The following is a 24,079-nucleotide window of genomic DNA, read 5'->3' on the forward strand; positions in this document are numbered from 1 at the left end:
TCGCTACCTCAGTTTGCTCCTCAATTCATGCACCTTGGTTGGAAAGTGAGGAAGTGGCAGGGATCCCGCCCCTTTGGGTCATGTGATGTAAGGGTTTCAGCATAGAGTTGTGGTCTAAGGATGCGTGTGTGTGTGTGTGTGTGTGTGTGTGTGTGTGTGTGTGTGTGTGCGCAAGTAAAACAAAACATGTTGACTCACCCTACTTGCAGACTAGTTGAACTCCAATGCCATCCTCCTCTCCTTCATGTTGGCAAAACATCCTATGGATCTGTCATACAGTGCAACCTTTGTTGTCATAGACTAACTAGCTAAAATGCTTGCAAGACTAACTTCCTCGCATGGGCAACAATTAACCAGTTTAGATAGCTAGCTAGGTAGTTAACATTAGCCTAATTGGCTACATATTGAACTTCAATCATCTCATGCCAGTGGCACAACATATTAAGTTATGGTTAGATCAGGATTGCGGTCATAATAATATTAATAAAAGTCAAAACCACAAGTCTTAATCTCCATCCATGGGCGATTTAGTAAACTAGCTACTGCAGGACATCAACACAAGCAGACCAGAAACAGACATTTTTTGGAATTGTATGTTTTCCTTAGGAAGAGATTTGATTGGTGTGAAGCCAAATCTAAACTGGCCTCCCTTAGGGGGGGTTGGGCTGCACCAGGACAACCCAGAGTTGAGAACATTTTGAAAACAGAGAGAGACAAAACATTGATACTTTTAGCATTTACATTTTTTTTTACTGGTCACTGAATTCAGCATATATATTATATATTGCACATAGTACATACAAAACAAACAGACACAAACACAAGAGAAGAGATGGTGCTTCAAAGTATTGGAAAAGTAGTATTGGTTGCACCTCCATCACTTGGTCGTATCATTGCCATTGCTATCAACCTTCCACAGATGTCCAAAAGTAGAATTGGGATAATGACTTTGAACGGGAGCTAATGACTGTTTCGCTCAGTGATGTAGTCGAGTCACTAAACCTCGAGTCCAAATCGAGTCCCAAGTTCCCTGTGCTCAAGTCCACGTCCGAGTCACCAAATGTCGAGTCATGTGTCGAGTCACGAGTCTCTATGGCTGAAGTCCAAGTCTGAGCACTGGGTCCACATGAACTCAAAATAAAGTTATTTACCCAGTCAGATATAGTGTAGTGGTAAGAGGAATTTAGTAATATGTTGTCTGCTGTTACTTTTCCTTTATTTCTGTGCCAATAAATGTTTGCATATAGGCCACGTTATGGCCAACTATTATTGAACATTGCGGATAGAAATTCCACGAATAGAGCAGACGTTAATCCTTATTCAACAAGTCAGAGAGGCATGTTTGTTCTACATAGCATATTTCTATCTGAACATTCCAAAACGTTGCATCCTGCTGAACCCTAGCTAAGCTAGCTAATGAGGTAACATTACTGAATCAGGTGTCGTCTAAACAAATGGTTAACGGTCTGGGGTAACACTTTATTTGGATCGTCCATCTGTAGATGCTCTACAGACTATCAGTAACATTTCAACTAACTATCTACTAACCCTAACCCTAACCTTAACCCGTATCCTAACCCTAAGCGTAACCCTTAAAGGCTTTGCATGGTCAATACAAAGTCTGCAGTGGCCGTACAGCTTTTACTGTGACGCGGCCATTCATACTTTTTGCACTTTGGAGAGCTGTCATGTGCATCCAATAAATTGGTCTGCACTGCACCGCTCATAGTGATTCAGGGCTAATCGTTATAGCCATCTGGCTAATTACAAGCAACGGGCTAAACAACCTTACCTCTTCTGAGATGTTGACGTCCATGCTTGACATAGGAGCTCAGCCAAGACAGCATGAAGTTAAAAGGCTGCACTGTTTTCCCCGCCTGCATCTCCATCCCGAATCTCCCCATTGCCCCCCAGCAAAATATGCCTACATTTAGGCTATTGTATACATGTGTGTTTCACACTATATAACGTTGAAAGATAATGTAAAGTATAATATAATATAAAGTATAATGCTTGTATGGATGTCAACCCCAATACATGTTCATGTCATCAATAAACTTAATTACAGTTTAAAAAAAACTACTTTGACTACCACCACCGATTTCTGTATGCTAGCTATGGTACCAAATTAAGATCCTGAGAGGTGCAATGCTTTAAGTCACTGCCTCACAGTGCTAAAGGCGTCACTACAGACCCGGGTTCGATCCCGGGCTGTATCACAACTAGCCGTGATCAGGAATCCCATAAGGAGACGCGCAATTGGCCCAGCGTTGTGAGGAGAGGGTTTGGAGGGTTTGGCTGGGGTAGGCCGTCATTGTAAATAAGAATTTGTTCTTATCTGACTTGAGAAATAAAATACAAATTTATACAAACGGGAGTTAGCATTTAGCGGTCAAATTTTCAAAACCTGAAAAGAGACCATTTCTAAACATTATGCAGAAAAACAGCCAAATATATCCAAATCGGATTTGTGACTCGATTGAGGAAACTAGGCGTATGTCGCAAGTGACGATTTCACAGGAGAGCCGTTGGAACGTAAACATTTTTTGAAGATGTTGAAGATGTCGTTCCCATAGCAACGATTAAAACATTCCCTAACCAGAAACCGTGGATTGATGGCAGCATTCGTGTGAAACTGAAGGCACGAACCACTGCTTTTAATCAGGGCAAGGTGTCTGGTAACATGGCTGAATACAAACAGTGCAGCTATTCCCTCCGCAAGGCTATCAAACAAGCTAAGCGCCAGTACAGAGACAAAGTAGAATCTCAATTCAACGGCTCAGACACAAGAGGTATGTGGCAGGGTCTACAGTCAATCACGGACTACAGGAAGAAACCCAGCCCAGTCACGGACCAGGATGTCTTGCTCCCAGGCAGACTAAATAACTTTTTGCCCGCTTTGAGGACAATACAGTGCCACTGGCACGGCCTGCAACGGAAACATGCGGTCTCTCCTTCACTGCAGCCGAAGTGAGTAAGACATTTAAACGTGTTAACCCTCGCAAGGCTGCAGGCCCAGACGGCATCCCCAGCCGCGCCCTCAGAGCATGCGCAGACCAGCTGGCCGGTGTGTTTACGGACATATTCAATCAATCCCTATACCAGTCTGCTGTTCCCACATGCTTCAAGAGGGCCACCATTGTTCCTGTTCCCAAGAAAGCTAAGGTAACTGAGCTAAACGACTACCGCCCGTAGCACTCACATCCGTCATCATGAAGTGCTTTGAGAGACTAGTCAAGGACCATATCACCTCCACCCTACCTGACACCCTTGACCCACTCCAATTTGCTTACCGCCCAAATAGGTCCACAGACGATGCAATCTCAACCACACTGCACACTGCCCTAACCCATCTGGACAAGAGGAATACCTATGTGAGAATGCTGTTCATCGACTACAGCTCGGCATTCAACACCATAGTACCCTCCAAGCTCGTCATCAAGCTCGAGACCCTGGGTCTCGACCCCGCCCTGTGCAACTGGGTACTGGACTTCCTGACGGGCCGCCCCCAGGTGGTGAGGGTAGGCAACAACATCTCCTCCCCGCTGATCCTCAACACTGGGGCCCCACAAGGGTGCGTTCTGAGCCCTCTCCTGTACTCCCTGTTCACCCACGACTGCGTGGCCATGCACGCCTCCAACTCAATCATCAAGTTTGCGGACGACACAACAGTGGTAGGCTTGATTACCAACAACGACGAGACGGCCTACAGGGAGGAGGTGAGGGCCCTCGGAGTGTGGTGTCAGGAAAATAACCTCACACTCAACGTCAACAAAACTAAGGAGATGATTGTGGACTTCAGGAAACAGCAGAGGGAACACCCCCCATCCACATCGATGGAACAGTAGTGGAGAGGGTAGCAAGTTTTAAGTTCCTCGGCATACACATCACAGACAAACTGAATTGGTCCACTCACACAGACAGCATCGTGAGGAAGGCGCAGCAGCGCCTCTTCAACCTCAGGAGGCTGAAGAAATTCGGCTTGTCACCAAAAGCACTCACAAACTTCTACAGATGCACAATCGAGAGCATCCTGGCGGGCTGTATCACCGCCTGGTATGGCAACTGCACCGCCCTCAACCGTAAGGCTCTCCAGAGGGTAGTGAGGTCTGCACAACGCATCACCGGGGCAAACTACCTGCCCTCCAGGACACCTACACCACCCGATGCTACAGGAAGGCCATAAAGATCATCAAGGACATCAACCACCCGAGCCACTGCCTGTTCACCCCGCTGCCATCCAGAAGGCGAGGTCAGTACAGGTGCATCAAAGCTGGGACCGAGAGACTGAAAAACAGCTTCTATCTCAAGGCCATCAGACTGTTAAACAGCCACCACTAACATTGAGTGGCTACTGCCAACACACTGTCAATGACACTGACTCTACTCCAGCCACTTTAATCATGGGAATCGATGGGAAATGATGTAAATATATCACTAGCCACTTTAAACAATGCTACCTTATATAATGTTACTTACCCTACATTGTTCATCTCATATGCATACGTTGATACTGTACTCTATATCATCGACTGCATCCTTATGTAATACATGTATCACTAGCCACTTTAACTATGCCACTTGGTTTACATACTTATCTCATATGTATATACTGTACTCGATATCATCTACTGTATCTTGCCTATGCTGCTCTGTACCATCACTCATTCATATATCCTTATGTACATATTCTTTATCCCCTTACACTGTGTATGACAGTAGTTTTTTTTGGAATTGTTAGTTAGATTACTTGCTCGTTATTACTGCATTGTCGGAACTAGAAGCACAAGCATTTCGCTACACTCGCATTAACATCTGCTAACCATGTGTATGTGACAAATAAAATTTGATTTGATTTGATTTGATTTGATTTGTTTTTGGCAGAAATGCCTTCCCGAACGTGAAATTTCATGTGCCTTAATAACAAACTTGTATGCAATCTGTAAATACGAATAAAATTGTAAAATTACAAGCCTTGTTGGTTAAGCCACAGAAAAAGTGAGCAACCTTCCCACTAGCCATAATTGGCTGAGATAATGAGTGGGCTGGACATGCCGAGAGATGAGTTCTGCCATATAGAGGGCTTCTGTCTATTTGAGCACGTCAGTCTGTGTTGGTAATCTTGTCGAACATTGCTTTTTTTAATGTATTGTGTAGTGGAGGTGCTTAAGTGTTGCTCTCCACTTTCTGGAAGATCAAGTTTTGAAATCAGTGGAATTAGAGTATGATAGCTAAAGAGATGGAGACAACACCTCTCTCCAGATTACATCTTCAAACTAAGGGCAACCGTGGTATGGCATTCCTGACAGGGAGACGCGTCCATCATGCATGATGATGTAAACAGATAAGATAGTCTAGCGTTAGCTATCTACATTTTCAAATATGACATGTTTCTAATTTTGACAGAAAGTGGTTTCATTTCAAGCTAAAGTGTACTGTTAGCTAGTTAGCCATATTCATGCAGGTTAGTAACGACATGATTTGGCACTGTGTTCATTGTTGTTTAACTAGCTCATGTTATCTGACTTGCTCGTTAGCAAACGTTACGTGTGTGAACTTACTCCTTGTTTACATAGCTAGGTTCATTGTTTACCTAACTAGCTAGCTATATATCTTAAGATAAATTGTACTGTTAGCTAGCTAGCTAACATTATCTGGCTGGTTCCCTAGATGACGTTATTATTCGTAACCCAGAGCTATTTGCTTTTCTAGTTAGAGACAAATGTTAGCTATCTAACATTGAACCTGGTTGGTTAGCTCCCATCACTGTGGCATTGTTGGCACTGTTCATTGTTGTTTAACTAGCTAACGTTAACTGGCTGGCTCATTAGCTAACGTTACGCGACATGTGTACAACACCTGTTGAATATGGCCGGTGTCAGTAAACGTCTGCAAAAAAGCGTAATGAAATTGTTGCCAGCAGAGCTGGTTAGGCTAGTTTCATGTTAAACAATCATCGTCCAGAGCGTCAAGTGTGCGCACCCAGTGCAAAACGAGATGGGTGCGGCTAAAGCTTAAGAGGGTGTGAACGATGCTGAATGGGTGTAGACAAAGAAGAGCTCTTCACTAGATACAAAATATTCAAAGGCCATTTTCTCAAAAGTGAGTTTACAAGTTGATCACTTTAAAAGCAGAATTACTTTCCCATTTTCCTCAAATGCAGTGAATGATATACCATTTTGTAGCTCTGAGTCTCTACTTTTATCCAATGTACAAAACACAATTTCTAATTTTGCTACATAAGACCGAAATTAGCAATCACATTGTGGGCCTGTTACAATACATCAATCATGACGGATTTGACCAATATACACTTTGTTAGATCAGATTTGTTGAGTGTGTGCCAATCCAGCGTCCTTCTATCCCCCATGGTATGCATTCCATTAACCTCTTTACCACATCTATCCCCATTACATCTCTTTCCAGGAGTTCAAACTCATTTTCATGTCTATTCGATGTATCATAAAGAAGTGTTTTATTTGTGAACTTGTTTTGATAGCCTTTCTTAAAAGTTGTCCATGTTTGTTGTCAAGGAAGTTGTCAAGGAAGCGAGCTTGTGTTTATACAGGATGTACTGCCCCCACCTACTGTCAACCAATCATGTCAATGTGGAGCTATACGGAGTTATGCATAGCCCTCCGGCATTGTTAGAAAACTTGGGAGGTACACAGCATCCCCTTACAGAGCTCGATTTGGCCTCCGCAAGCCTCCGGAGGCTCCACAATTGCTCCGTACAGAGCCTCTGGAACACATTATCAAGCATACATTGGCTTTTATCCTAACCCTAGCCCTAACCTTAACCCTTATCCTAACCCTAGCCCTAACCTTAACCCTTATCCTAACCCTAGCCCTAACCTTAACCCTTATCCTAACCCTAGCCCTAACCTTAACCCTTATCCTAACCCTAGCCCTAACCTTAACCCTTATTCTAAACCTAGCCCTAACCTTAACCCTTATCCTAACCCTAGCCCTAACCTTAACCCTTATCCTAACCCTAGCCCTAACCTTAACCCTTATTCTAAACCTAGCTCTAACTGTAACCTTAGCAAGCAGTTGCTTATCAACAGATAGTTTGTTGGTAGTATGGAAAATCCAGACTATCCAAATAAAGTGCGACCCGGTCCGCATGTAACCTAGTTTTAAAACGGAACTACGGTAATGCTTTATTAATGTAAAATGCTGGTTGCCAATGCACAAAACATATCGCTGGTATTATGGTTCATATCTTTTCAATGGTAAGGCCTTGAATCAAGCTGTTTTCTCGGAGGAAAAGAGAGAGACTAGGCTACGATGGCTACAGAACCTGCCTATGAAATGCAGTTTGGAAAGTGGGAGGGTTAAGCGAGACTACAAATTCAAAGAGGACTTTTCTATATTCACAGAAGAGAAAAACATAGCTAGACTGTTGTTTTACTATTAAACTCAATGCTTCGATTGTTTAACATTTTGTAAAGCAGCTTGTGTTTATTAACCAGGCAAAGGGTAGCTAACTAGAAGGCTGGCGGTGACAGGTTAGCTACGTGGAAGCAAGAGAACCACCTGCACAATGTCTATAATCAGAGGTGGAGCCGGAGCAGAGTCTGTCTGCCTGTCTGCCCACACTCATCGGTTGCTCCCCAGCAGCTCACCAGCTGATGTGTGTGCCAGGTATGGAATTTCCTTCCCACTGCTGAACAGAATTACGCTGTGCATCTGTGCTGATAATATTCATTGTGCTTACCACTGAAAATCTGTCAATCTCGCCAAAAGCCAAAAACATTCTTCCTACATTTTCTAGGCATTGATCAAACCAAGAGCAAAATCATGGCTCCTGTCTCTTTAAGCTGCTATGCTGATTGGCTGAACAATAACACAGCCCCCTCGGCTGAGGTCATGATTGATTGACCTCAAGGTGCCAAATCAATCATGGTGATTGGACAGCCACTTCTCTTATCACAGAACAGAAGCCCAAGACCTCCATCCAGGGGAGTCACCAGAGTTTCAGAACATTCCGGGTCTTTGAAAATTATTTTACATGACTGGAGACATTAGAATAATATTTTTTAACACCACACAAATGACTGAAATTAAAGGCTAATAAAAATGAACAACCCTGTCTTAAATGAAACCAATAGCATAGGCAAAGAAAAGAGTGGAGACAGATTGTTCAGATTGATTTTGAAATATTGCAAAATGCCTTTTAGCTGCTGCCTACTGTTCATTGATGGCCACAACTCAACAATCAGCTGTTTGATATTTGCTGCGCGTGCTGCCCAATTGTGGGCTTCCTGAATGTCGGAAGCCCACACAATCACACAACTATTTTTTGAAAGAAGCTATTGAACCTCTGTGGCTAAATAATGCTTTCTGGTGTAGTATTTTCAATTATTTAATTTATTTCTGTACATACAGACAGGATCAATTATATAATTTGGCATACCTTTTTAAATTGATGGGCAGCTAAAAAAACATGTCATGCTCTGTGCTCTCCCTAAAGCCAAATAATCAACACTTATTTTTATTAATTCAGTAGGTAGGCCTACTGTTACAATATATATATACACTACCGTTCAAAAGTTTGGGGTCACTTAGAAATGTCCTTGTTTTTGAAAGACAAGCAAAAAAAAATTGTCCTTTAAAATCACAATAAATTGATCAGAAATACAGTGTAGACATTGTTAATGTTATAAATGACTATTGTTGCTGGAAACGGCAGATTTTTTATGGAAAATCTACATAGCCGTACAGAGGCCCACAGGTACTACTCCTTTCACAGAACAGTGCAAACTGGCTCTAACCCGAAAGAGGATTGGGAGGCCCCGGTGCACAACTGAGCAAGCGGACAAGTACATTAGAGTGTCTAGTTTGAGAAACAGACACATCACAAGTCCTCAACTGGCAGCTTCCTTAAATAGTACCCGCAAAACACCAGTCTCAACATCAACAGACTCCGTGATGCTTGCCTTCTAGGCAGTGTTGCAAAGAAAAAGCAATATTTCAGACTGGCAAATAAAAAGAAAAGATAGAGATGGGCAAAAGAACACAGACATTAGACAAACTCTGCCTAGAAGGCCTGCATCCCGGAGTCGCCTCGACATCATTTTGTCATTCCATAAAATGATGTCATGGCTTTAGAAGCTTCTGATAGGCTAATTGACATAATCTGAGCCAATTGGAGGTGTACCTGTGGATGTATTTCAAGGCCTACCTTCAAACTCAGTGCCTCTTTGCTTGACTTGACATCATCAAAAGAAATCAGCCAAAACCTCAGGAAAAAATTGTAGACCTCCACAAGTCTGGTTCATCCTTGGGAGCAATTTCAAAAAGCCTGAAGGTACCACGTTCATCTGTACAAACAATAGTACGCAAGTATAAACACCATGGGACCACACAGCCATCATATCGCTCAGGAAGGAGACGCATTCTCCTAGAGATGAACGTACTTTGGTGCGAGAAGTGCAAATCAATCCAAGAACAACAGCAAAGGACCTTGTGAATATGCTGGAGGAAACAGGTACAAAAGTATCTATATCCACAGTAAAATGAGTCCTATATCGAAAAAGAAGAAGCCACTGCTCCAAAACCGCCATAAAAAAGCCAGACTAGGGTTTGCAACTGCACATGGGGACAAAGATCGTACTTTTTGGAGAATTGTCCTCTGGTCCTCTGAGACAAAAATAGAACTGTTTGGCCATAATGACCATCGTTATGTTTGGAGGAAAAAGGGGGAGGCTTGCAAGCCGAAGAACACCATCCCAACCGTGAAGCATGGGGGTGTCAGCATCATGTTGTGGGGGTGCTTTGCTGCAGGAGGGACTGGTGCACTTCACAAAATAGATGGCATCATGAGGGAGAAAAATTATGTGGATATTTTGAAGCAACCTCTCAAGATATCAGTCGGGAAGTTAAAGCTTGGTCGTAAATGGATCTTCCAAATGGACAATGACCCCAAGCATACTTCCAAAGTTGTGGCAAAATGGCTTAAGGGCAACAAAGTCAAGGTATTGGAGGACCTCAAATCCTATAGAAAATGTGTGGGCAGGACTGAAAAAGCGTGTGCGAGCAAGGAGGCCTACAAACCTGACTCAGTTACACCAGCTCTGTCAGGAGGAATGGGCCAAAATTCACCCAACTTATTGTGGGAAGCTTGTGGAAGGCTACCCGAAACATTTGACCCAAGTTAAACAATTTGAAGGCAATGCTACCAAATACTAATTGAGTGTATGTAAACTTCTGACCCACTGGGAATGTGATAAAAGCTTAAATAAATAAAAGCTTAAATAAATCATTCTCTCTACTATTATTCTGACATTTCACATTCTTAAAATAAGGTGGTGATCCTAACTGACCTAAGACAGTGAATCTTTACTGGGATTAAATGTCAGGAATTGTGAAAAACTGAGTTTAAATGTATTTGGCTATGGTGTATGTAAACTTCTGACTTCAACTGGATTTTTCCTGTTTAACCATTAGTGGTTGTAGCTATATTGTTAGAAAAAGTTTGTAGGCCTAATTTATGTTTTAAACATTGTAGCACAAAAAACAAGTTTTTATGTTCACAAGGCTAATACAATACATCTAATTTCTTGAAAGGTCTATGGGAAAGGTGTCAAAATGTGTATTTGCATCAGTAGACTAACTGACTGAAATGCACCCGAAAAGTATTGGAATGTTCAGGAAAACATCAGGGACGCTCATCAGGTAGTAATTGTATGTGTGTAGAAAAGATCTGCATGAATATCGATTGTGGTTTTGTCACAGTCCCTTCTCGTCTCCTAAGCGGCTGGTGAGCATTGTAGAGGGAAACAGAAAACACGTAGGGGCCTACGTGTTCATGAGAGTCTTACCTTTCAGGAACGGGGTCATAATTGCTAGTAGCTCCTACTAGGGTCGGGACGATACCAGTATCACGATACATGTTAGTATCGTGGAAAGGAAATAAAACACAAAGAGGATTTAACTTCTTTAGGAAAACAGCCCTAATGTTGGAAACAAACATCATTATGTTGTCATCCAGAGTCACTTTAATTTATTGTCCAAGCTATAGCACACAGTATTTTATATCCAGCATGTTTTTAAAGGACCAATGAGTTTGGTCTGCATCATGTTGTCATTTTTTGCCATGGGAAGAAAAATTGCAATGCTGGTATCGTCACAGCCCTAGCTAAATCAAATCAAATCAAAATCCAACTTTATTTGTCACGTGTGCCGAATACAACAGGTGTAGACTTTACTGTGAAAGGCTTACTTACAAGCCCTTAACCAACAGTGGAGTTCAAGAAATAAGAAAAGATTTACCAAATAAACTAAAGTAAAAAATTATAAAAAGTAAAATAACAATAACTAGGCTATATACATGGGGTGCCAGTACCGAGTCAATGTGCGGGGGTACAGGTTAGTCAAGGTAATTTGTTAATGTAGGTAGGGGTAAAGTGACTATGCGTAGATAATAAACAGCGAGTAGCAGCAGTGTAAAACCAATTGGGGCGCATTCAGCATTCAGTTGACAAAAAAATGTGTGACACCATCGCAGCAGTGCAAAATATTCGGGGCTGACCCAAAACCATTCAGGGCTAAAGCCCCGAAAGCCCGGTCCTGGTGACGTCCATGCCTCCATCTCACACATAAAAGTATTGGTATGACTGCAGTCTCATCTTCCTACAATACATTGAATAGCAGAAATAGACACTGTTTAATAAACTGCAACAAAGGAGCTTGTGAAAACTGGAATTTCACATTTCCTAACACCCCAACATGAACCACACATCGCTGAGAATTACATTGCTCTGTTATTTGCACACAGAATCCATACAATCGCACACATAAACACAACCATGTACTGTACAAACCCAGTTTTGAAGTGCTAGTCTGTGGTTGAGTATACAGTAGGTATATGACATATTGGAAAGCAGTAAGTAAGTAACCAATCACAGACCTCTAGAGTGGTAGTCTGCCGCGAGGCCGCTGACGGGCATTTTCTTCACAGAGGAGGATCGGTAGACGATGTGTTGACGCCCTCCTCCTGCCTCCTCCTCCCCCATCACTCCATTCCCCCTCTCCACCGGCTCGATGAAGAACTCCTCCTCTTCTGTCCTGATCATACCAGCCTGGGAGAGAGCAAGAGAGAGAGAGAGAGGAGAGAAGTAGGGAGAGTTTGTCAGATATTCTATTTTAGTACAATGCATAATAATAAGGACATAAAAACATATTAAGCCCGGTTTGGGATCTCGCCCACTCATCCCATTTTCTTGAAAACTTTCCCCTAGCTAAAAGCCTATTAAATCCATGTAACTGGCTAAAACCTCTCTTCTCCTCTCCTGGGTGTGGGGAGCAGGGGATAGGCCACAGCCTCACAATAATTGAAGAGAGAGATGGAGATGGAGACAGTGTTAATTTTGGCATCAATTATAAATTCAGTTTTAGTCCGTCTTTATGATTAAAATGCCTTTTAGTCTTAGTCACATTTTAGTGGCTTGGCTACAGGTTAAACCATTTAGGAATACAGCTTTTTTCTCCCCATCATAACCTTAGGATGGGGGTAAATAACAGTGATTCCCTTAACAAATGGAGAATCTGCGCTTTCCAACCATTCCAGAAATATTACTGCAATATTCAGGAAATAGCAAATAGCATTCAAATGTTCCATTGGAAAAAAATAACTGCACTCGCATTTGCCCTCTGAGAGTGCGGCAACACAACAAAAAGCTTCTGATGCGATCAAAGCAAAAATAACCTACAAGAAAGCAAGAGTAACAATATTGTTTCTCGTTTACGTTTGTTACAATTGAAGTGTCCTGGCTCATCAGTTCAAAAGACTGACGATTGACTGAAGTGAACGTTATAGTTATTGTTGAAATTAACACTGGTGAGATAGATAGAGAGAGAGAGAGAGAGAGAGAGAGAGAGAGAGAGAGAGAATGACACATGGTATCAGAGCCACCGTAGCAGGAAATAAGTTTGTCCAGGTCGAAATCCTGCTCTAATATTCCCTGTCAGCAAATTCCCCCTAACCCGCTCCCCATTCTGACACCCACCCACACACACACACACACACACACACACACACACACACACGCACGCACGCAATCACGCACGCACGCAATCACGCACGCACGCAATCACGCACACACGCAATCACGCACACACGCACACACACAGTGAAAAAACAGGCGCTTGCAAAATTGCCTGTCACTCTCTGTAATTCCATCTGTCTGTTTAGACAACTGGTAATTACCACGGCAACCGACTGCCGAGGAGCAAAACCAAGGGGGAGAACTGAAGAGGAGGATTCTGGGGCTTTAGAGGGAAAAGAAAGAAAAGGAAAGGAGAAAAAGAGAGACACAAACACCGATATGCCTGATACGCTTGCTGCCACTCTCCCTCTTCCCTCTGACAGGTCGAAGAAGGGATGGTGAATGATCCTAACGGACGAGTGTGAAGTGGGGGAGAAAGAAAATAGAGACATTTTTGCTTGGCAAAGAGCTGGGGAAAGTTTCCACTGGATTGCGATGCAGCACTAAGTGTGATGATGTTATTTCACTGGTTTAGACTGAGAGCTGCACTGGAGCAAGCTAACTCAGAAACACCACTACAGAGCTTTAAGGTCTGCTCAGGTAGTTCCTTGTTCAGCAGTGTTTCACAGCTACTTTAACTCCTATTGACTCTCCACTGTACACAATAGTGCAGTACACCTTTGGGCCTGTATCCTCATAGTGTCTCAGGGTAGGAGTGCTGATCTAGTATCAGGTCCCCACCCATCCATATAATCTTATTCATTAAGATCAGCACTCATACACTGGGATTCTTTGTGAATACAGGCCCTGGACTACTGTACATACCACCCCATATAGCTTTGAGTTAATATAGGTTAAATTCCCATTTTGGCCAGAGTCCTATGTGATACGTGGCTTCGACCAAAAGGGAAATAGAGTGTAATTTCAGATTCAACCCAAGCCTGTCATGGTTAATTCCTATAATTACATCATTATCAGACATTACAGTTACTGCAGGGGAGAATGAAACTAATGCAGGATAACTCCGGTGCTGGGTAATGTCAGTAAATCAGCAGTATGATTATGATCCGTCAGTGCAGAGAAGCTGAGGTGTTTATACATCTGAAACAGGGAATCATAAAGCCTGCACACAGTTCGCCTACTCCAAGATGTGTCTTATAGTTGTATCATGAGCTACATCAATAAATCAGAGGTATAGATACTGTGTAACACAACAACGAACGTGAAGGCATTGGACTTCTATTCTATACAGCAAAAGATAAGCCTTATTCTTCCTTTCACTTTTCTCTCTCTCTCTCGCTTTCTCCCTGTCAGTCTGAGGCTTTGGTCCCAGAAGGATGTCGACAAGCCAGTGACCTGCCCTTTCTCTCTCTCTTGCTCTCTCTCTCTTGCTCTCTCTCTCTCTCTCTCTCTCTCTCTCTCTCTCTCTCTCCTCTCTCTCCCCCAGTCTCTCTCTCTCTCTCTCTCTCTCTCTGCTCACCCCCCCCTCCCCCACGGTTCTCTCTGAGCCGTGGTGCGGCATTCCGATCGGAGCTGATGGATCTGTGCTGGTGCATGGCTTCCCGCTCCGGAATACCAAGCAGACAGGAGAGGAGAGCCGTGTCAAAGAAAAAGATGACATGTGGGAATGGGAGACATGGTCGGATCGATCAGAGAGAGGGAGGTGGGAGGGAGAGAGAGAACTGGACAACTCCAGTCTAAAAGAAGAGTGAATAAAACATCAAAGAGTCTCCAGAGATTCCAGAGAGAGAGCCTCATGTTCTTTCAGAAACAGGAACAAGGAAACAGGAACAAGGAGGAAAGTATGGAACAGTGGAGGATTATGGGAGTTTATTGGACACTGACAGCCCATAACTGTCTGGAATAGTCTCCCTTCTTCTCAATATCAGATAACAAAACTATACCTGAAACCAAAACCATGAACAAACAGAAAAATATAACCATGAATGAAAAGATTTGCCATGGGTCCTCAGGTCCTCGAAAGGTTCTACAGCTGCATCATCGACAGCAACCTGACTGGTTGCATCACTGCCTGGTATGTCAATAGCAAGGCACTACAGAGGGTAGCGCATATGGCCCAGCACATCACTGGGGCCAAGCTTCCTGCCGTCTTGGACCTCTATACCAGGTGGTGTCAGAGGAAGGCCCTAAAAATTGTCTAAGACTCCAGCCACCCTAGTCATAGACTGTTCTCTATGCTACCGCAAGGCAAGTGGTGCCGGAGCGCCAAGTCTAGGTCCAAAAGGCTTCTAAACAGCTTCTACCCCCAAGCCATAAGACTCCTGAACATCTAATCAATTGCCCCCCCACCCCCCATTTTACATCACACTGCTACTCTCGGTTATTATTTATGCATAGTCATTTGAATAACTCTACCTACATGTACATATTACCTCAATTACCTCAACTAACTGGTGTCCCTGCAAATTGACTCTGTACAGGTACCCACCTGTATATAGTCTCGCTATTGTTATTTTACTGCTGCTCTTTAACTACTTGTTACTGTTATTTCTTACTCTTATTCGTATTTATTTAAACTGCATTGTTGGTTAGGGGCTTATAAGTAAGCATTTCACTGTGGGGTCTACACCTGTTGTATTCGGTGCATGTGACTAATAAAATGTGATTTGATTTGAAATGAACAAAGAGCGATTTAGAGACATTTTGGGAAATATGATGAAATATAACCATTTAAGGTTAGAGAACACTACTGGGAAAATCCCTTTCCTGATAGTGTGCACTGTCTCTGTCTTACCCACACCAGCTATTTATTACAGTCACTATATATCACAGTCAATGGAATGGATTGGAAAATACATAAAAAGCAGAAGAACGCATGAAAACACCCACTATAACAAGTAGGATTTATCTAAACCATACACTTCTATTTCTATCTGTCTTGCCTTAAAGCTACCTTTGGAAACACACACACACACACACACACACACACTAAACGTAGCACTCTAAAACTGTAGGCTATTATTGCCTTTCTGGTCATTGAAACCCTGACACAAACCACAGCCCTCCTGAGGCCTTGGAGTCATCATCTCAGAGCTCTAAATATGGCCCACACAACCAAGAGTTTCTCTTACAAGTGAGGAGGCTCTGCCTGCATCCCAAATGGCACCATATTCCCTATATAGTGCACTCATTTTTACCAAGGCCAATAAGGCTCTGGTCAAAATTAGTGCACTATGTAAGGAATGGGATGCCATTTGGGATGCAGTCTCTGTTTTTATGGACATACTGGGACTATATAAAGCCCTTGTACTGTGAGTAGTTTGAAACGTGAGAGGAGTCTAAGTGTCCTGGACAGGAGTAACAGTAGAACAGTAGAACAGTAGGGGGTGTTACGGAGGATACTGTGTCCACAGATCAAAGAGATACCGCCATACTCTACCATACACCCCCCTCAGCTAAGACCACTATCTGGGTGATCTGGGTCGGTCTCAAAGTAGGAGTGCTGATCTAGGATCTGTTCATATAATGCTATTCATTATGAGCTAAAAGGCTACTCTGAGACTCTTTGTGGATACGGACACGGTTCTCGATCTCTGCCCTTAGAGAGAGAAGTGGGGAACGGGGAGCAAGAGAGAGAAGGGGGACATATTGGGGGAGAGAGAGTGGGGGAGAGAGAGCAGGGAGAGATAGAAAGGGGGATAGAGAGAGAGGGTGCAAAGAAAGAGAGAAGTAATTAATGTTAAGTATTAAAACAGATTAATTAAGTTAATTAAATTGTTTGCTTAATTTCCAGCAGGGAGAAGAGATCGCCAAATTAAGTAAATCTGGGATATGCTAGAGGAGGATGAGGACTAGGCATGTAATAAAGCCTTTACTTATAACACATGGCAAGCAGGAATTATCAAACATAAACACAACCTCTCGCGCACGCACACACACACACACACACACACACACACACACACACACACACACACACACACACACACACACACACACACACACACACACACACACACACACACACACACATACACCAGGTCTACAGTACAGTGGCTCCATTGGAGCATGGTATTGTGGTCCCCGGTCTGTCCTCTGTTCCCTCTGCAGTCCTGTGCTGTGCTGACCTCAGGTTTGGTTCTGGTGGCAGATGTCACTGTGATTTAGGCCCTGGGGGACTTAGTGATGCAACCCTGGCCCTGTCACCCTGTCCCACTCATTACACAGAGTGGTCTCTTAACACAGGCCGATGCTCCAGGACAGACACAGGAGCTCACGTACACACACACACACACACACACACACACACACACACACACACACACACACACACACACACACACACACACACACACAGAGGCACGTACACACACTCACAGGGTGCACGTACACGCGCACGCAATCATACACACACAACCACACACACAGGGACCCAGAAAACAGAGGATGTCCTTAGGACATTAGGCGACGTTCCCACAAGCTCCCTTTAAGGGTTTTGGCAAAATGTTATCCCACTGATGTTCTGAGAATGTTCTACAAACATTAAAACATGATGTTAACCTCAGGACTATAAGAGGACATTAAGTACAGGTCCCGGTTTGGTCGCAATATAATGTTATAATAAGGTATTTTGATGTCCATTAGTGAATGCTACGAAAAAGTTCCTATTTGGGTCAGATAGGACGTTATCAAAGGGACATTCAATGACCACAAGAGGACTTTTCATTATGGTCAAGAGGACGTCACATGATGGTCCCAAGGGAACATTCTCTGGTGGACCCTTGCCTAGTTCCTTGTAAGTTACCAGGACGTAAGTGAGGAACATATCAGGACCTAGTCTAGTCCAAAAATGACTTACTGCATCACCCTCCCCTAAAAACTAAAAGACACAAAATAGAGAAGAAAGTGAAGACACAGAAGAGAGGGAAGAGAGGATAAAGCAGCCTGGGTGGAACATGAGGGGAATTCCACGATAACAGTGATGCTGAGACTGAGATGACTGACACGGAACCCAAACCGGCTACGCGTGTGACCCATTGTGCTCCATTGTGCATAAATTGATTTTGTCCCCCCACACCAAACGCGATCACGACACACAGTTTAAAATATCAAAACAAACTCTGAACAATTATATTAATTTGGGGACAGGTGGAAAAGCATTAAACATTTATGGCAATTTAGCTAGTTATCTTGCACTTGCTAGCCTATTTGTCCTATTTAGCTAGCTTGCTGCTGCTAGCTAATTTTTCCTGGGATATAAACATTGAGTTGTTACTTTACCTGAAATGTACAAGGTCCTCTACTCCGCCAATTAATCCACACATAAAACGGTCAACCGAATAATTTCTAGTCATCTCTCTTCCTTCCAGGCCTTTTCTTCTCTTGACTTTATATTGCGATTGGCAACTTTCATAAATTAGGAGCATTACCGCCACTGACCTCGTTCGTCTTTCAGTCACCCACGTGGGTATAACCAATGAGGAGATGGCACGTGGGTGCCTGCTTCTATAAACCAATGAGGAGATGGGAGAGGCAGGCGATCTGTGTCAGAAATAGAACTGACTTCTATTTTAGCCCTTGGCAACACAGACGCTCGTTGGTGCATGCGAGCAGTGTGGGTGCAATAATTGAATAACATATATTTCTAAATGTATTTTCAAATGTTCGCACGCGATGCGAGCGGTGTAGTCAACCTGTGAGACGTCATTCTGTTACCAAACTTTGCATCTGTACTGTTCTTCAAGTAAATGTGTTTTTGTAAAAATGTCTGTGGCCATTTTTTACTGTTAAAAGTAGTCCTGGTGCATAGAGTTAAAAGGTTTGTTTAACTTTACAATCATTGGTTTTTGTTTGACATACACTTTAAATTAAACAATTCGGAGTCTCAGCATCACTCTGTTACCGTGGAATTGGCCATAAATATTAGTGGTGTAAGTAGGTGCACCTCCCTTCCTCCTCCTCCTCTCAACTCCTCCCTACTTGCACATGCTTCTTCCTCCTTCTTTCTCATTCGTCACCATCTCTCTCTCCCTCTATCTCCATCCTCCTCTCCCCCGGTTCCCTCCTCCTTCACCCTCCGCCCTCCTCCCTCCCCTGTTTCCTCTAACATTGACTGAGTAAGACACACCTTCATTATGTTATTTCCAGGTGCAGAGGCAAAGGACTGGTAGACTGCTTCCTTTTCTCTTCATAGTGCACTATTTTTAACCACAAACATTTGGGGCTTAGTGTACTATAGTGGAAATAGGGTGCCATTTGGGACTCACACACTAGTCGTGTTCCTTAGATAAACATCCAGAGGTTAGCAATTAAGAATAGCGGCTAGCCTCTTTTAGTGTGACGCCCGGGTAGGACCGTTTTCCATCAGGGTGTGGTTGTGTTGACATAGAGGGAGAACGGTGTAGGTGAGACAGCACTCAAGGAAGGCAGACCATCTGGGGATGAAACCACACTCCCTCCCCCTATCCCTCCCTCTCTCTCTCTCTCTCTCTCTCTCTCTCTCTCTCTCTCTCTCTTCATCCCATTCATTACCTCTGGCTTCTGACTAAACATCTCAGTCTATGGTTGTTTTGAATCAGAAATAGACAGAGAAAGAGACAGAGAAAGAGAGAGAGGGGGAGGAGGGTGGAAACAGGAGAAAAGACAAGTGAGACAGGTAATTGTAAGTAATTGAGGAGAAATTGATAAGGGAAAATGGTTTAAATGTGAGGCATACAGTACTGTAGAGAGAGGTTGACTGTAGACAGAGCCACGTGAGACTGTGAAAGGGAGTACAACTGGAGAGGCAGAGAAAGAGGGAGATAGAGAAAACATTGAAGGTAAAAAGAGGAGAACGAGAGAGAGATGGAAGGAAGGAAGGTAAAACTGTAAGGTAAAGTAGCATTCCATGGTCAGTCAGCAAATCTGGAATGTGGCTCCGTCCTCCTCGGTATGTTCCTCTGGTGTTCTCCTGGCATTCAACTAGCGTTCCGGCATCGTTCCCGGCCAGCCAGATGTTCTCCTGGCCCAGCGGACAATGAGGAGTCAAGACAAGTGTGTGTGTGTGTGTGTGTGTGTGTGTGTGTGTGTGTGTGTGTGTGTGTGTGTGTGTGTGTGTGTGTGTGTGTGTGTGTGTGTGTGTGTGTGTGTGTGTGTGTGTGTGCATGTGTGTGTGTGTGTATGTGTGTGTGTGTGTGTGTGTGTGTGTGCGTGTGTGTCTTAGTCTGTGTGTGGGAGTATTTCTAGGATCTAAAATTCCTGTCTGTCCTTTCCTACCTGCGGTGAGATTAGGACCTAGCCTACACACATCTAGGATTGTTTAAAGTTTCCCATCATTTTACGCCTCTTTTCACCCCTACCTTTTCCTTTTTTTTTGTTGTACAGTCCTACTGTTCTGAAAGGCCCGGTGGAAAGTCCTTAGTTGATCCAAGACTTAACAACGCTGGCTTCAGCCTGACAGAGCAGATATGTCTGCTGAGGCAGTCTAGCATTAATCACTTCCCGGGGGAATATACTGTAGGGAAAGAATAAGAGAGAAGCGGGAAAGGAGACCAAGAAATAAATAGAAAGTGAGCGATAGAGGTGTATGCATCGTCAAAAAAAGCATTTGAGAAACTGTCAACATCATTCTCAACTCACTATTCAACCCTCAGACACATTCACAAGGTGAAAATACAAAAACACAAGGACAAACATTTGCTTTTAACACGCACTATATCCCTGTAGACCTTCCCCTCAAGCATTGTCACTTACTGTAAGAATATACAGCTATATGTGACAATCCACATGAGACTACATGACGAGCCCGGGCTTAATGTCAATGGAATATAAAGTATCTGATTACAATAGAACAGTCTCTTACTATGAGCATATACCCGAAAAGTGACAATGCAGGAGAATGGGATTCAAATAGAATAGAGTAGCTTAGCTGCAGTAGGGTGAAACAGCATGTTATTCTCCTGTATAGCTACAGTGGTTCCTCTACATCCAGTATTGTGAGCTAGGCAGTGGGTCCCGGGTCAAACGTTTTGCACGACAAAGGGAATAGGGTGCCATTTGGGACATGACCGGTGTCTCCGGGGTGTCAGAGGGAAGGTAGAGTTAATATTATGTAAAGCAGATCATTAGACGAGGGACGACGAAAAGGGTTTATGGAGGTATATGAAGAGGACCGTATACGAGGGGGTTGTAAAAGAAGGGGATACAGAGGCATAAAAACAAGAACCTCACCAATCCCTCAATCCCCCCCGTGTATGTGTGTGTGTGTGTGCGCAAGTGTGTTCTGAGCTGTATCCCTATCCCACGCAAACACACCATTCCTAACATGGAATACTAACTGGCCAGGACGGAGACGCATCAAATCTTCTTACACCGAAATGCACACGGGCACCATTGATTAGTGTCAAATAAAATAAAATACAATTGTATGTGTCGACCTTACAGGTGTAGACCTTACAGTGAAATGCTTACTTACAAGCCCTTAACCAACAATGCAGTTATAAGAAAATACATTTTAAAAAATAATGAAAGAGCAGCAGTAAAATAACAGTAGTGAGGCAATATACAGGGGGTACCGGTACAGAGTCAATGTGTGGGGGCACCGGTTAGTCGAGGTAATTGAGGTAATATGTACATGTAGGTAGGTTTATTAAAGTGACTATGAATAGATAATAACAGAGAGTAGCAGCACTGCAAATAGTCTATGTTTGATTAGATGTTCTGGAGTCTTATTGCTTGGGGGTAGAAGCTGTTAAGAAGCCTCTTGGACCTAGACTTGGCGCTCCGGTACTGCTTGCCGTGCGGTAGCAGAGAGAACAGTCCATGACAAGGGTGGCTAGAGTCTTTGAGAAATGTGGTCCTTCTTCTGACACCACCTGGTATAGAGGTCCTGGATGGCAGAAAGCCCCGGTGTTATACTGGGCCGTATGCACTACCCTCTGTAGTGCCTTGCGGTTCGAGGCCGAGCAGTTGCCATACTAGGCAGTGATTCAAGCTGTCAAAACTTTTGGGGGTCTGAGGACCCATGCCAAATCTTTTCAGTCTCCTGAAGGGGAATAGGTTTTGTTGTGTACTCTTCAGGACTGTCTTGGTGTGCTTGGACCATGTTAGTTTGTTGGTGATGTGGACACCAAGGAATTTAAAGCTCTTTACCTGCTCCACTACAGCCCCGTCGATGAAAATGGGGGCCTGCTCAGTCCTCCTCAGTCCTTCCTGTAGTCCACAATCATCTCCTTTGTCTTGATCACATTGAGGGAGAGTATGTTGTCCTCCCTATAGACTGTCTCATCATGTCGGTGATCAGGCCTATCACTGTTGTGTCATCAGCAAACTTAATGATGGTGTTGGAGTCGTGCCTAGCCATGCAGTCCTGAGTGAACAGGGAGTACAGGAGGGGATTGAGCATGCACCCCCGAGGGGCCCCCGTGTTGAGGATCAGCATGGCGGATGTGTTGTTACATAACCTTACCACCAGGGGGCAGCCTGTTAGGAAGTCCAAGATCCAGTTGCAGAGGGAGGTGTTTAGTCCCTGGGTCCTTAGCTTAGTGATGAGCATTGAGGGCACAATGGTGTTGAAATCTGAGCTGTAGTAAATGAATAGCATTCTCAAATAGGTGTTCCTTTTGTCCAGGTGGGAAAGGGAGGTGCGGAGTGCAAAAGACAATACAAAATCTGTGGATCTGTTGGGACAATCTGTTGGGGCAGTATACAAATTGGACTGGGTCTAGGGTTTCTGGTATAATGGTGTTGATGTGAGCCTTGACCAGCCTTTCAAAGCACTTCATGGCTACAGACGTGAGTGCTACGGGTCTGTAGTCATTTAGGCAGGTTACCTTAGGACACAGGGACTACGGTGGTCTGCTTGAAACATGTTGGTATTACAGACTCAGACAGGGTGAGGTTCAAAATGTCAATGAAGACACCTGCCAGTTGGTCAGCGCATGCTCGGAGTACACGTCCTGGTAATCCATCTGGCCCTGGGCCTTGTGAATGTTCACCTGTTTAAAGGTCTTACTCACATTGGCTACGGAGAGCGTGATCACACAGTCATCCAGAACAGCTGATGCTCTCATGCATGTTTCAGTGTTACTTGCCTCGAAGCGAGAATAGAAGTAATTTAGCTTGTCTGGTAGGCTTGTGTCACTGGGCAGCTCTCGGCTGTGATTCCCTTTGATTCCCGAGCTTCGGAGCCGGTGTAGTACAATTAGATCTAAGTCCTGTACTGATGCTTTGCCTGATTGATGGTTTGTCAGAGAGAATAGCAGGATTTCTTATAAGCTTCCTGGTTAGAATCCCGCTCCTTGAAAGCAGCAGCTCTACCCTTTAGCTCAGTGCGCATGTTGCCTGTAATCCATGGCTTCTGGTTGGGGTATGTACGTACAGTCACTGTGGGGACAACATCACCGATGCACTTATTGATGAAAACAGTGACTGATGTGGTGTACTCCTCAATGACATCGGAAGAATCCCGGAACATATTCCAGTCTGTGCTTGCAAAACAGTCCTGTAGCTTAGCATCTGCTTCTTTTTTATTGACCGAGTCACTGGTGCTTCCTGCTTTAATTTTTGCTTGTAAGCAGGAATCAGGAGGATAGAATTATGGTTAGATTTGCCAAATGGAGGGTGAGGGAGAGCTTTGTATGCATCTCTGTGTGTGGAGAAAAGGTGGTCTAGAGTTTTTTTTCCCTCTGGTTGCACATTTAACATGCTGGTAGAAATTAGGTAAAACGGATTTAAGTTTCCCTGCATTAAAGTCCCCGGCCACTTGGAGCGCCGCCTCTGGATGAGCATTTTTCTGTTTGCTTATGGCTGTATACAGCTCATTGTAGACAGCTACGAATAATATAGATGAAAACTCTCTAGGTAGATGTTGCGGTCTACAGCTTATCATGAGATACTCTACCTCAAGCGAGCAAGACCTCGAGACTTCCTTAGATATCGTGCACCAGCTGTTGTTTACAAATATACATAGACCTCCACCCCTTGTCTTACCAGAGGCTGCTGTTCTATCCTGCCGATACAGTGTGTAACCCCGCCAGCTGTATGTTATTCGGTGAAACAAGATATTACAGTTTTAATTGTCCCTTTGGTAGGATATACATGCTTGCAGTTCGTCTAATGTATTATCCAGTGATTGTACGTTGGCCAAT

General features: G+C 43.7%; 1 protein-coding gene across 2 annotated transcripts in view; it reads right to left on the reverse strand.

Moving 5' to 3' along the window:
• The window catches only part of LOC112220757 (A disintegrin and metalloproteinase with thrombospondin motifs 2-like), a 201,239-nt gene that overhangs the window by 110,047 nt on the left and 67,113 nt on the right, over positions 1-24,079 (reverse strand). For both annotated transcript variants that reach the window (XM_042302908.1, XM_042302909.1), the window contains exon 3: positions 11,915-12,086. In XM_042302908.1, the coding sequence (XP_042158842.1) occupies positions 11,915-12,086 (172 nt within the window). The remainder of the gene's footprint in view (positions 1-11,914; positions 12,087-24,079) is intronic.

This window comes from Oncorhynchus tshawytscha, linkage group LG21 (genome assembly GCF_018296145.1).
Source record: "Oncorhynchus tshawytscha isolate Ot180627B linkage group LG21, Otsh_v2.0, whole genome shotgun sequence".
Taxonomy (NCBI): domain Eukaryota; kingdom Metazoa; phylum Chordata; class Actinopteri; order Salmoniformes; family Salmonidae; genus Oncorhynchus; species Oncorhynchus tshawytscha.